Here is a 14,659-nt window from a genome sequence, read left to right as displayed (position 1 = left end):
ACGCGCTCACTCATTTTAGCAGTGCGTATAGATAACAATGAAATGCTATAAGTCCAGGGCACATGTACGCATGCAGAGATATTAGGGGCTCAACTCGCGACCGTCTTGGTTTTGTCTAACGTATTAGCTCAAACAACACACAAACACAACAGTATAAGCATCTAGCCTCTCGTCTAACAGTATCATGAGGGCTTGTCTTATACGTTTATTACCCAGCAATATCGCCAGAAGTTGCCGACTGCAAAAAATAACTCGAGTTTTAAAACGTGTGCTAGTGAGGGCGAGGGAGGGCCAGAAAATCTTTCGAAGTGAGGGTGAGGGTGATGCAGGGCGGGATAACTTTTTAAAACGAGAGCGAGGATGCGGGAGGGCCATGGATTCAAAAATGAGGGTGAGGGAGGAAAAGTAAAATTGAAGGCATTTGCCCACCTCTGCTTCTGGCGATGTAGGTATTCTGAATAAATAAATAAAATAAATAAATTTATGCTTTTACTGCGGAAACTTCGGTCATCTAATAAACGTCATACAGAGGATTTAAATAGAAGCAGTCTTCTACACTCGAAACGGGATATGTCTAGCCCGGATATATCGAATTATTGGCGATATTGAGCGCTCAGGTTAACTCACTGAAAAATTAGCGGGGCACTTAAGCTCCGCCTTAAGAGTATGCCGCAATAGCGTAATGGGTTATTTCCATATATGTCGAATTGGTCAATCTCTACTTAACATTCAAACATCCGTGGGAGTCCTCATACCCCTCCTGGTGCAGTGGTGCAGGGGTATAAGCGATGTGCCACTTCCATACTATGGCAGACGCTGCCAACGGCGGGTCTTGTGTGACCCAGGTTGCTTTTGCCGTGCAGCCTCTAGCACCAAATCATTAATTTAACTGCCATCTGCCACGGCACACAATTCGATCGCTCACAATCCGGTGGACAGGTTGTGTGACGCCACAAGGTTACGCGACCTATATGTCCCACCTGACTCGTAGGTTGTTTTTTGGGGATCTTTCGTGGATTTTTCACACATGGTCAATGAAGCCGACGCTGCCAACGGCGACACCAGATTTTCTGCGGCCCGAGCTCACTAACGCTACTGGCTAAAATCTTTAGTAAAGGTACAGGAATGTCACACGGCCTATCGAATTCGAACTTCACCTTGAAGGACATCTACAAAGTGCTACTTAATTAAACCCGCTTCACAAATTCTCGTTACCTCCTTCCTGTAAGTGTACGACATAGGAAACCCAACATGGAAGAACAGCAGCTCAAGTCTGGTCTCGAAACGGCAGCGCACATTTCTTCCTTGGCGACGAACCATGTGCTGGGGCGCCGCCGGAGCCGACGCTCTGCTAGCTTCGTGTGCCGTGCGAAAAAGAAGAAATGCGAGGCGGTATTTTCGCGATGACAGAAGCTGTCCCGGCGGGACAAAGCGTAAGTACGACGTGCTGCGTCGTGGGCTGCCACAACAGTGCACGAGACACTAAAGAACGATATTCACTTGTGCAACTCTACCGATTCCCGGCCAGGTTGTGCGTAAAAGAACAGCGACAAGCGTGGGTCACCGCAGTTATGAGAATCAAGTGTTCCCGACGGTTTTATCTCACTTTATGGTGGGGCTGTTGCAGTTGTTTGTGTTCTTTCGTCTGTAACAAGTCCACTAGTAAATAACGGTGGGCATGCACACGATGCCTGTTGTAATCATTGCTCACATGTATTCGCTGCCTTTTACCTGCAGGATGTGTTGCAGAAGTTTAGTTACGATCGCGTGGCGAGAACGACATCGCGTTTTGTTACCCCCGTATTTTATCAGACGAAGCTGTCGCTACTGCAGCTTCCTCCCATTTGGTTTGTCTGTACGGCTTAACGTCCCAAAGCTACTCAGGCTATGAGGGACGCGGTAGTGGAAGGCTCCGGATAATTTCGACCACCTGGGGTTCTTTAACGTCCACTAACATCAGACAGTATACACAGGCCCTTAGCATTTCGCTTCCATCAAAATGCGGCCTCCGCGGCCGGCATCGACCCGCGTCTTTCGGGTCAGTAGCCGAGCACGATATGATCCCTGACTCTGAGCCAACGCGACGCCTAGCTTTTTTTCATTTACCAGCAAATGTGTGCCAAGACGATTTGATATGTAGGATGGCAAGTTGGTCTTGTGGGGTGACGTTCGTTTCGAAGGGACAACACAGCTTGAGCGGGGAGAGTGGAAGAAAGACAGCGCTTGTAGCGAGTACTCTTCGTCGTCCTTCCTCATTCGCACTGTGTTGTCGCGTCAAAATGAGGTTTAAAAGTCTTGCGCTGTTTGGACTGCGTACGCAGTCAACGATTCGACCTCATGCATTTTACATGTCTACAACACTGTTTAAGGGGGTTTAACGTCCCAAAGCGACTCAGGCTATGAGAGACGCCGTAGTGAAGGGTTCCGGAATAATTTAGACCACCTGGGGATCTTTATCGTGCAATGACATCGCGCATCACACGGGCGGCTTTGCGTTTCGCAAGAGCTGTGTTTCTTTGAATTGATAAGGATATTCTGAACTAGGCAAAAATGTCGCGTTAAAATTAATCAAATCTTTCAGTTTGATTATTGGTCACTACAACACACAGACAAAATACAACATGTAGGTTGATTTCAACAAGCTAAAGAAATAGATTTTTGGCATTGGGACTGGCGCCTATAGAAAACTAAATATGCTTGAACTGTTGGATCTGGCCTCAGGCAAATACGATGAAGGAGGGGTGGTCAAACAGTTTCTGGATATGATACACTTTTTTACGCAGAGATCGGTTCGAGAATCTGCTTTGTAATACATTTGCAGTGAGGGTCTTTGCGGATACTGAGACTAAAAATAATATAATAAATGAAGAACTCTAAGCATTGGCAACATATTAGTGCTATGTTTGGGTGTGAGGATACGCGCTGGTGCATATCGGGCTGAGTAGCACGGCTAGAGAGATAAACATGCTTCACGCAAAAATGAAAATCTACGAATTCGTGTCGAGTAATTATCAACTTGCCTTAAAAACTGCAAAAATGGGGGGATACCACGACAGCAAGATGGAACGAGTACATTTAAAATCTACCACGTGTATGAAATCAAAGCAAATGTTTCGACCGATAAATTTATTCAACAACGTGCTGATCTGCTTTAATTGATGCTCGCAAGCACGTAGATAATATGCTTCCTTCTAATTTGAATCGACTGCAAATGTGGTGAGAAGACCTGAGCTTGCGATTGCAATCAACTTTAAGGTTGAGGAGAATGGTATGTGCGTTATTTAGCACACAACTTCCCACGCATTTTCTGCCTGCACTTCCAGCGCGCGAGAACCATTTTTCAACCTGGTCGAAGGCTTTCTAAGGCACTCTGAAACGGAGCATGAGTTGCACAGCTCTACACATTCCCTTTGCCCAAGGCACTGCAAAAAACTGAGGAACGAAAAGTACTATGGTGAAAACTAAAATATCCACTGTGTCCTGTGAAGCCGAGTTATGCGTCTGTTACTGCACTCTGGCATTCCGAAGGTGGGAAGAGTTAGTGGACCTTTCTTCTTGCGTGCAGAAAGCTTTGGAGCGATAAAAGGCTACAACTGAAAACTACACAGCCCGACGCCATCTTTGCTCACACACGCATGAATCGTGTCTTTTGATTCTATATATAGTTGCTTATTCCATTAATTTCCTTCATTCGTTTATGCAATTCCATCCCAGCCGTGAACTAATATGGTAGTGAAACATAACCTTTACTGACATTAATGCGCTCGAGGAAACCACAGTAATATTAGACGTTCAGTGGGATGCAAAAGTTGGTTCCAAGTGACGTCACTTTCAATAAAAACATTTTTTTCAACAGCGGCGACCGAAAACCATTAGTTGTCTTGCTGCCATCTGGGACGAAAAATGATTGAGGAAGCCTAAGACTCCCTTTGTAGAAAAAAAGCGTCACCAATAATATAGAAAGTGGGCAAAATATTCGGGTTCTATGGTTCGAATGACAGCTCACTAGCTCTTTTTGCAGCGGCACTAAAGTTGAAATCTCGTAGGCCACACAACTGCATTTACAAGGATTCACTCTGGGATATCAAACAGCAATTTTTTCTATTTCAAGTATAAGGAATGAAGTAGAAGCCAGTGGAAAGGCAAAATTAAAGGCGTGGCAGAGTTCACAGAATGTCTATGATATTTTTCGTACCGCAGCAACTCTTAGTACATTGCTCGGATAAGCACAAGTAATCTCGAAATGGAGACGCTACGCACAAGCAAAGGCTTCAAAGACAGGCAGCATCAAAGTTGACAGTAAAACAACGAAGTTAAAAAAATCGAATTTAATTCAATTGACGTGAACCTTCAGGCCATCCTTCGTGGTTGATACGGTAGCAAAAAAAAAAAACAAAAAACATTGCACTAATGTGCTTCTGTGCGGGCTAAAAAGCAAATTTCAAAATTTAATGTGCAATAACTGCAGATTAAGCACTTGTGCCAATCCGAATCGTTTCATTTCAGAACAGGCTATGGGCATTTAAAAGAAAAGGGTAAAATTCCTGAGCTAATTGTCTTGAAACAAAGAGTTTATTTTTCACGCGGACAGAACAAAACTACACAGTGGCATAACCTCTATGAAAAGTCTTTTTCAAAATTCACAAATGCACTTACAAAAACGGATCAGCATCTTCTTGGGGCGCCCATGCCAAATGCCGCTTTGGACAGTGCGTAATGGACAGGTGAAGCCCATTCAAGCTCGCTCGACTACATGACTTGGCGCTGCGCCCAGTTACGAGCTTGCCGATGGCAATGGAAATTGATCTCATCAAGGACGCAGCGAGAACGCGGCTTTGATTTGTTAGTGCGAGTTCTTGACTACCTTGCCCTGGCTGCCTAAATGCGTTTTGTGTCCTGGTCTTGCCAGATTGCACCCTAGTGACGTCTGACGCGTAACGCGAAACAAGAGTAAACTATTGTCTGACTCACTGCTTGAAAGAACCTGTGCATGATACGTCAGTCCTCAAGGGATCGGAGCACTGGTAAATAGCTGCAATCTGCACTGCTTGCAAGAAACTGCATAAGAGGAACATACTTTATGCATTTTTTTCGGCTTGAGTATTTGAAGGAAATGCATTGCATGCACTAAATAATGAAAGCACTAATAACGTTAGTAATTGAAATAATTTTTATTTCAGGCGCCCAAGAAGAACCTTTGGGTCTGATTGCGGCTACATAACTCATGATACAACATAGTACAATGATTCTAATGGAAAATAAATAAATGAGGTTGACGAAACGGTTAGCTAGCAAGATTGTAGTGAACATCATGTTAAAACGGATTTGAAGGAACACAACAAAGGAAAGGATGAGGGGCTAGCATAGTGACAGAAAAATTCAGTGCAATATATTAGACAACGGCAGCGCCGAACGCAGGTTTTTCACTTCGAAGCAGAGCAGATACAAGAAAGTCTGAAATATGAATACTCAGCCGGAGTTTGTACTACATGACAGCTGCATTGTCCAACGCGAGAGTTGACTGTGCAGAGCATCACTGTCACAATATGATTGGATGAAGCATTTTTTTGTCACAGCGGCCAAATGTTGACGAGCATAAGCAAGTCATCGCAGAAAATGTTAATACGTTAATTTTTCGTTTACCATCTGAGGGCTAACTTGTTCCCAAGCTGACAATTACCTCCTTGTACTCGCAAAGGTTTGACTCGCGTGCACTTGAAAAGGCAATAGGAAAGAAGAAAAAGTACATTACAGCAAATACAGCATGAAATATTACATTAGTTTCTTCGCGGTTGTGTCTATAGAAAATTATTTTATCCCGAAGTGACAATCAACAAAGGGCCTCCGCAACTTGCACACATTCAGTGCTAGTTGCAACTTCGTCAGATTACGTCGATATGCCGAGAGAAAGGTGATATTTTATAGACACATAAAATTAACCACAATCATGGTTAATACAAGCGTAAAAATCTCTAGAATACATTTTGAAATGTATGAAGATAAATGATGCATTTAAATAATTCACGAAGTTTCCCATTTAGAAAGCGCAAAGTATTGAAATGTGTGCGCGAGCAATTATCTGTCATAAACTAGACATGCATTATGTCTCATTACAAGAGAGCATTTTTGCTCGAGGAAGCAAACTCATTTTTGCTGCTTGAATTAAAAATAAAACTCTCGATGGCTTCCGTGTATTCTACCGTCCAGACGAAGTACCAATGGTATCACTGTCAAGGCTGGCATCAGAACATCGGCAATTTTGTAGCACAACGTCTCTTACAATTTTGAGCCAGTGCAAAATTTTGTGCTTTCAAGCGTTCTCAGAAAATCAATCATTACTGTTACCTTACTTCATAAAGTACGCATGTTAACTGAGTTTCTAGTACTTTTCACAAGAGTTAGCGTAAGCCAGCGCGGCGCGGGTGCACGCCGGACGGACTTCGGTGGGTCGATAGCGGCTGCCTTCCTCTTCCCGCGCTTCCCGGCTACCGGTGGAGGAAGCCACGAGCGCAGTTATCACCGTCGACCACGGCCAGGCGCCCTTGTCTGCAGATGCCACACCACGGGCTCTCTTACCGGCGCCGCTGAGCAGCAGGATTGCGGCGTCCGTTTCCCTCCTTTTTCTTTGTTTTTTTTTTTCACAAATTTTGCTCTCACTCCAGACGAAGCCGTCCGTCAGGACGTCTGTTTCTCCTGTCGAAATCTTCGATGCCCACCTTTGCGTCTACTTTTCGTTTGCACAATGCTGCAGTGATAGCGAAGATGGTGGAAAGAGGACTTGCAGCCCAGGGCAAAATAAAAAATGCCTGCTTCCTAGGAAGGGAAAGGGTACATGTGGTTTCAGTGCGGTCGTGCGCAGCTCCTACCGTGGGAGGCGACTAGGGAGGCGATGCATATAAAATCGGCGGGGGCATGCTCTCCAGTCACCAGTCGTCCTAGACCCGTCAGCGCCATGAAGCCCCTGGTAAGCACATGGTCTCATTCTTTTTCGCGGTTGTGTTGAACAGCTAGCCTTCATTTAGCGAACTAAGAAGTGCAGCCTTTGTGGACCACATCGAAGAAGCATTGATTGCATTCAGGCTTCAAACCAGCTCTTAGTAAACTCTCACTAAGCTTGGTTTCTAGCGCTGGTGTTAGAGACCAGGCTTGGTACGAGCCAGTAGAAAAGAAAGACCCAGTATAGAGAAAAAAGAAACGAACTCGGCAAACGGCAAAATTTTGCGTGGTTTACTTTGTGCAGACTTCACGTTTCAGTGAATGTGAAAAAAAGTAAGTTGTCGCTTCCAGAACCTGATTATCGCAACAGCGATGGAATGCTAAGGTGCAACAAGAAGAAAAGAATATATTAATGGTTACTCAAGGTGCAGGTTTCATAAAATAAAAGAATCTTTTTTTTAACAAGAAAAGAACATAGAGTAGATTGAGCCAAATTCTGAACGCTTCTTTTTTCGCTACTTGCAGCGATAAAGTTTCTTCTGGGCTTTAATCCCATTTTACATTCATCTGTGGAGTAGGAGTTCCTTCACCGCACGTGGTTAAGCCCTGTTGCAGCGAAGTTTTCTAGTGGGCAAGAAAACACCCTTCATTGCTCATGCAAGCTTTCATCCTTGTATTAGATTAGTTACCTAAAAAGCTACTGTGTGAAAGGGACATTATTCGTAGTGTGATATTTAATACATACAGGTACTGCTCAGTACTGTCTGCTCACTGATGCAGTGCTCTGCCAGCTTAATATCATTTTAAAATATGTTTTCGAACGGAAATTTAGGCTTTCTTAACGAGGCTGCTTTGGCGGTACAGGAATCTTATGCAAGCGTGAACATTTTGGCTTTCCTGGACTGCATGATTCTGACTGCTAAATTGCGCATTAGTAGAACAACAACACCCCACGTACTCAAAATTTGTTCTAAATATTAGTGTTTTTAAGTTACAAGATGCAGCACGTAGCATGACGACTCTGAAGCCGATGTTTCCCATCAGCGTCCTGTCCTATAGTTAAAGATTTACCACCGCTTTGACGTAGATGCGTATGAAGAACGTGAATTTTACGTGGTGTGGAGAAAAAGATGAAATCATGTATAAAGAAACAACATTGGCAAGAGAACAAATTATTCTCTCTCCAGTTTACGCGTCATTTTCTTTTTATCAATACAGTGAATCACCAGCCCGACTAAGCGCATGTCTCGAGCATTGCGCGGTTGAAATTTGAATGATTTCTGTAGTAAACTACTGGGCGTCAAAATAAGAGGTTAGTTACCGCTTCTTCTGAAAATTGGTCTGTTTGCCTCTATGCAAGAAACTTCAGTCAGCGAAGAACTTCAGAATACGTTGAAATTTTTCGCAATACATGCTCTTCTAGTCGAAGTATAGATACGGCAGAAAATTATGGTCATACAAAGCACGCTTCGCGGAGCGATGCGCGAAAAGCAGCTGGCAGCCCTCATTACGTTTTTTTTTTTATTTTGAGGAGTGGCAAAAAGTAAAGAGCGGTTTCTGGTTTTGAGGCAGACTTCCTTTGCGTTGAAGCAGCAAGCCATGGCTTCCGGTAAACCACTCTTACGAACCGAGTTCAAAAACATGAATCCTTGTTTTCGCATTTCAGTGTGCTGTTGCCCTCCTCGCGCTCTGCGCCCTCGCCTCTGCCGGCAAGAAGGAGAAGGTAGAGGCCCGTGGGGCACTTCTTGGAGGTGGTGTGGGCGGATGCTGCCCCTGCACCGGTGGAGTCGGCGTTGGACTCGGAGGCGCCGGTCTTGGCGCCGGGCTGGGTGGAGGCAGCAGCTACAGCAGCGGTAGCTACAGCTCTGGCTCCGGCTACGGCTCTGGTGCTGGTGCCGGCCTTGCCGGTGCTGGTCTCGCCTCTGGCGCTGGTCTTGCGTCTGGAGCTGGTCTTGCTTCCGGAGCTGGTCTTGCCTCTGGAGCCGGTCTTGCCTCTGGCGCCGGTCTCGCTTCTGGAGCCGGTCTCGCTTCTGGAGCCGGTCTTGCCTCTGGTGCCGGCCTCGCCTCAGGTGTCGGAGTCGGTGCAGGCGTCCCTCTGGCTAGCCCCGGAGTCGGCGTTTCCGGAGCTGGTTTGGGAGTTGGCGGTGCCGGTCTTGGCGTGGGCGGAGTTGGTTATGGCACTGGCCTTGGCGGTGGCTTCGGATCTGCCTCGGGCGTCTCTGGCTTCAAGCAGGGCTCAGGATTCAACAGGCAAGCGGGAGCAAACAAGGCTGGCCAGGGAAGCTTCGCCTACAACGTAGGTGGATCAGACAGCAACAAGTACGGCCACAGCTCCTCGTACGGAGACTCCAAGAGCTTCGGCTCGAGCGCAAGCGAGGGCTTCAACCGTGCCTCAGGCCAAGGAAGCCAAGGTAGCTCGTTCAACAAGGCCGCCGCAGGATCCGGAGCCCAGAGCTCCAGCTCTGGCTCCAAGGTCGTCTCCGGTTAAGCACTTTTCACGACGTCTGTGATTACGGTGTAAGTCACTCTATAACACAAGTTTCTTTGCAGGTTGTGTCATCTGTGCCCGATTAGAAAGAATGGGGGAGGGGTATGTTCGAATCTGGGGAAGCTAGAATTACAAGGATGGTTGGTGAATCCATTGGGGCTTTGTTGATATTTGAGAACATATATAATGCGTGAACATTTGTAGAATTTGTTGAAGAATATATATTGACAGCTTTCGGCTGTTTATATCTCCAACTGCAAAGCATCTTTTTGCTTTTTACCATTGCAATGCCTACCCACCTTTTCACGTGAAATGTTACAACCTTGATTTTTTTGGTCCTCTGATCATAATATGTTTTCTTTCTTACAGGCCTACCCCTCAACACTCAGATGGTTGCTGAACTGCTGGACAACAACGGCTAGACGAAATCAAGTTTCCATATAGGAGAAGCGACAGGGTGCACTCCATTGTCATACCTAACGTAGTTTTTTTTCATAGAGACTCTCTTTTATGCAATGAAACATTTGTTGCTATAATAAACTCACATACGTTACAAAAAATAACCCAGTTGTCTTTATCATTTTCTATTCATAAGATTCTCGCATTCTGTTGACGCCTTCTCCTTTACTCTGAAATCACCTCTCTCCGTAATGTGTGACCATATGCACCCATTAAGGCCTCTTTATTATGCAGCTAGCTGAATTAGCATAGCTCTCTCCGTTTCACGTATTTGTGCCCGTGTCCGCTGCCCCTTTCGGGGCATTGGAACTAAAAGTCAGTCATTTCACTGCACAGTAAACAAATAAAGTAGCGCTCCCAACCGAAGCATAAACGAGAGACTGCACAGCGGAAAAACCTTTCTTTTGGAAGGCGTCTTTCTTTGTTCAGCCATAGTTAATACATATAAGAACAACGATAAACCAAGACACACTGAGAATGCAAAATCTGAGTGAATTATTAAAAAATTATGGAAACAACAAAAAGTTCTTTTTTTTTTGGGGGGGGGGGGGGGTCATATCATGAGACATTAAATGTGGGCTTCTTGGCGCTTGAGAACAAAAAACCAGAATTATTAATGTCCAAATTTTTAGCTTTCATGCCCGCAGGGATGAAAAAAGGCTATAATTTAGTTAGCTCTGATGAGTAAAAAACTTGTAATGCCGCGCATACTAGACGGCTATTGGGAAAGAATTTCGATAGGCTGAATGACAAAGTGCATAGCGCTTATAGTTTGCTGACAAGAAGAATAAGATCTAGTTCGGTTTCCATCTTTAACAATGCAAAGCGGCGCTATATACGGACTGAGGAGAGGCCTTGTTATAAAGCCACAGCTTTATAACCGCGAAAAATTGACTTCAGTTGTCTGCTATGAGAGAATGGGACTACCTCTCACTTTATACTATTTCCATGAACGTATGCCTTAGGCGTCTACCGAGAAATTCGTTGTGCACCATGGCGAGCTCCCCGCCAATGCTGTGTGCAAGGTGTAATTATCGCTGAGAGAGCACCACCAGCAGGCATTATTCTTGAAAAAGATTGCTAAATGGAGACACGGAAGCTGCTCACACTCGTATGTGAGCCGCTCCTGCGAAAAGGATCTTCCTGTTGGATGGCTGCATTAATCAGAGTACTAAATAAAATAAAAGCTGCCAAAAAGATATCAGGGAGCACCACATGTTGCATCTAGATGCACAGGGCGCCTAGGCTTGAATCAAATAGAAACGCTGCTCTTTTCTTTCTTCTACATTGAGCCCAGAGCTTAAGAAAAAAACTGATATCTGTAGATGGACAGTCCTGTTAGGGTCTCATACCCGAGGTTTTCCGTACAGAGCAAATTACTTCCTCGTGTGAGCGAGCACGGCCGAGTGGTTGTGTACTCAGCGGCTATAATTCGTCAGAAATCGATTGATCGTAAGGGAGGCAGAATTTTCATTCATGTGACCACATGGCAGGCAGACTTAATGTCCTTCAGCTTCAGACAAAACTTCGCCCCGGTTTGTCCTCTCTGCAGCCTCATGAAAGAATGTCCTTGACATAAGTGCAGGGCGAAAATTTATGAGCGAATGGCTTCCTAAATTCTTTTCATCTCGATATTAGCTTTGCGAAAACAGCAGTGTCAGTGTTCTTTAAGGTAAGAATTGCTGTACTGAGCCACTGACCCGCCTTTTGCTCGAATCTATTAAGCATTTGGAGCATTTTGGAGCATCATGGCTTTTTTGCCATTTTTGTATGATTATACATTCATGTTTTTTTCACATATAATCGTCTGACACCTAGTTATCTGTCAGTGACCGAAATTTGGTCGCATTACATAAAAATCATTGGGAATATCGCAACTATGATACTGAACGCAATATATCACTAATAAGGCAGCAATTTTTAACGAATCATCATGGTCATGTAGGCGCCCTCATCAGCTTTTATATGCGAAACTGATCTGAGCTCAGTTTGTTGATACTCATTCATGATATGATTTCTTTAGTTGCAGTAACGGCTTAGTCACGCCGTTCTATCTGTCATTCTGCATCGTACCAAAGGTTTGTTTTCGGCTTGGCCACAGTACATTTCGTAGGGAAAGAATGTTCGAATAAGCGGCGGCATCAACAAAAATATCATTTATATTACTCCTGGTTTGCACGCGGCTGGAACAGCTACAGCTTGTGTTATTATTAATTATGTTTCAAAATGCGATCTGACCGGTGCTAATACCATAGCTCATTAAATATTTGTACATTACTAGCCAAGTCACAAAATAGTGCATTACTTAGTGGCTGCTACACTAAATATCTTTACGCTTAGGGCACCGAATGTTTAACAAGAGACAGATACTGTGCCATTTCCTTTTCCCAAAAACCAATTATTATTATTATTATTATTATTATTATTATTATTATTATTATTATTATTATTATTATTATTATTATTATTATTATTATTATTATTATTATTATTATTATTATTATTATTTTAGGTCATTATTGAAACGGTGTCACCAGATATGCATGGCAAAGATCACAAGGATTGAGCTCGCAAAATGCACGCACGTGGCGTCCTTTTCATGCATCCTCGTTGTATATGTGAAAGCTTGGGTCTTTAAAATATATTCGCTAACGATTAAAATTATTCTAATCAAAAACTAAACACTCAGTAGATAGATGGCACGGCTCTTGTATATACGTGAAAAAGCCGTTGCTTCTTTTCAGGAAATCACGGGGTGAAAATACGCGTCGTTCAACGACGTGTAAGCCGGCAGTCCAGCTCATTTCTTGTCACGCGTCGTCCATGACGTTTGTCGTGTGTTTTCTTTGATCGCTTTACCAGAACTCTTGCAATCAGGTGTGAGGGCTCATCTCTGGTATCGGGCTCGGACGTTTAGCGATTGTTCAAGGTCACAAGCGACAAACCTACAAGTCAAAGTTGTTTTTCTAGGCATCAGCTTTTCTACTACACGTCTCAGAGGCAGCAATGGCAGTCATGCATTTGATGCGCACGAGGCCCGCTTATTAATATATCATAAGCAACAGTTAAATCCTTACAAAAAAAAGACTTCGTACATAGTAAATGTTGAATATAGTCTAGTGTTGAGGTGATCTGAGAGTTCCCCGCATTCACTGGGATGAAAGTTAGCGAGTCAGTCATCATTGTGAAACATGAAACTAGAAACACCGCAGAATAGAATTAACATAGCAAACTGTGAAAACGCTCACAGGCCAAGGAATGTGTTGGAGTTCTCATTGCGACGCAGAACTCGAAAAACTATGCGCGCCGAAGTGACAATGTCGTGCATGCATCAGTGCCCCACTCTTTTGGCTTTTGCGGTAGTACCATGGTTTTTGGCAAGCATAGTTGTCTGAACCGTAGAAGATTACGAACCTTGAGAGTGTACCATTACAGACAGTGTAAGTCATCACTATGATGACGGCTTTAAAAACCTGGGAGAACGAAGACTGCATCTGCGATAGTGTTTCCAAGATGGTGTGTTGAGAAGTCAAGGCTTCGCTTGGGAACTATTTCCCTGTTTCTAGTTAGTTCGAGAGCAACTTGATGAACCCGAAGTTATGCTTATATGTGAGATATTAACTAAACCGGCTAATAAAGTATAGCCTACGTTACCCATGCTTGTGTACTGCACTCAGAATATGTTATAAATATATTTTACACCTTTTCTAAACAACAGGTTTGTACAAAAATTTGTCAGTAGAAAGCAGAGAATTAATCATTGCGTTAGAAAATGGTAGCCCTCATAAACACGAAGCACCTGGCACAACGTTACTGCTCATGAACTATTCTTTACCAATGTACCTTGCTAAATATTTTTAACTACATCTTCATAAACGCCCCTGACTAGCTTAGCCGCTCGTAGACACAATGCGATCGCTTGGACCAGATGTTCGTAAACCAAGAATAATGCAGCCCACTGGGAACTCTGAGTTTCACCAAATGCGCGGCGTAACTGAATCTAATTTATGAAAGCGAATTTCCAAAGGACTAAAGTATTACGCTATCAAGAGTAAGAGGTTAGCAAATGAGTAACGGAATGTATGACGTAATAATTCTTCTTAAAGCCGAATTTTAACATGTTGCCCGCGAGATCTTAATTCAAGGCACGGTAGCAGCAACACTTCGGAAATGACTTGCTTTCAAACCGGGCTTCCCATTTTCTGCGCATGCTACTCTCTTTGCTGAAAGAAAAAAAAAGAAATATATTCAACACTCGGATATACGCTTATTCTACTTTGTCGGGCCTAAAGCATATGAGACAATGTAGGAAAAGGCGAAATGCCCCATTAATAATTGCTCGGGACAAGTCGTTAATTTCTGGCGATGGCAACGTGACACGCATGTCTACAAGGCTAGTGTGGCGTCACCAGCTTGCGTGAACGCACCTATACACAAACTGGGCACAAAATCTGTGACCATAATCGCCTACGCACGAACGCTACAAGCGCTGGCATGGGAGCAAGTCTGTGGCCAGCGTCGACGGCAACGCGCTTGGCACACGTTTGTTGCGCAATAGGATCTACAGGTGTGTGCGCTGGGCCTTCGTTGGGGGGGGGGGGGGGGGGGGGGTCCAGGCGGCCCTGTTGATTGAGAAAGATGGCTAGGAAACCTCTGACCGGAGAGAGTAAACCGGTGTCTCGTCGAAGGCGATTGCCGGCGCCGCTTCATTGTCAAGCACGAGGAACTAGACGCGTAGCTGCAGAAATGCCTTCCGAGAAGGAAGCGCGCGTTGGC

The 14,659-nt window shown here is 44.3% G+C and overlaps 1 protein-coding gene across 1 annotated transcript; it reads left to right on the top strand.

The window, feature by feature from the left end:
* Positions 1 to 6,808: 6,808 nt before the first annotated feature.
* On the top strand, positions 6,809 to 9,987 carry LOC144115443 (uncharacterized). Its single transcript, XM_077649843.1, has 3 exons — positions 6,809 to 6,964; positions 8,603 to 9,453; positions 9,794 to 9,987. Exons 1-2 carry the CDS (start codon positions 6,833 to 6,835, stop codon positions 9,422 to 9,424), a joined length of 954 nt encoding a protein of 317 aa, XP_077505969.1. The 5' UTR covers positions 6,809 to 6,832; the 3' UTR covers positions 9,425 to 9,453; positions 9,794 to 9,987.
* The last annotated feature ends 4,672 nt before the right edge of the window (positions 9,988 to 14,659 follow it).

This window comes from Amblyomma americanum, chromosome 1 (assembly GCF_052857255.1).
Source record: "Amblyomma americanum isolate KBUSLIRL-KWMA chromosome 1, ASM5285725v1, whole genome shotgun sequence".
NCBI classification, from domain to species: domain Eukaryota; kingdom Metazoa; phylum Arthropoda; class Arachnida; order Ixodida; family Ixodidae; genus Amblyomma; species Amblyomma americanum.
Note: the sequence above shows the minus strand (reverse complement) of the source record. Positions and strands in the feature narration are given on the sequence as shown.

Coding starts and splice junctions, on each gene's coding strand:
- LOC144115443 (XM_077649843.1), top strand. CDS start 6,833: ATGTGGTTTCAGTGCGGTCGTGCGCAGCTCCTACCGTGGGAGGCGACT. Junction 6,965..8,602: donor TCAGCGCCATGAAGCCCCTG/GTAAGCACATGG, acceptor TTCGCATTTCAG/TGTGCTGTTGCCCTCCTCGC.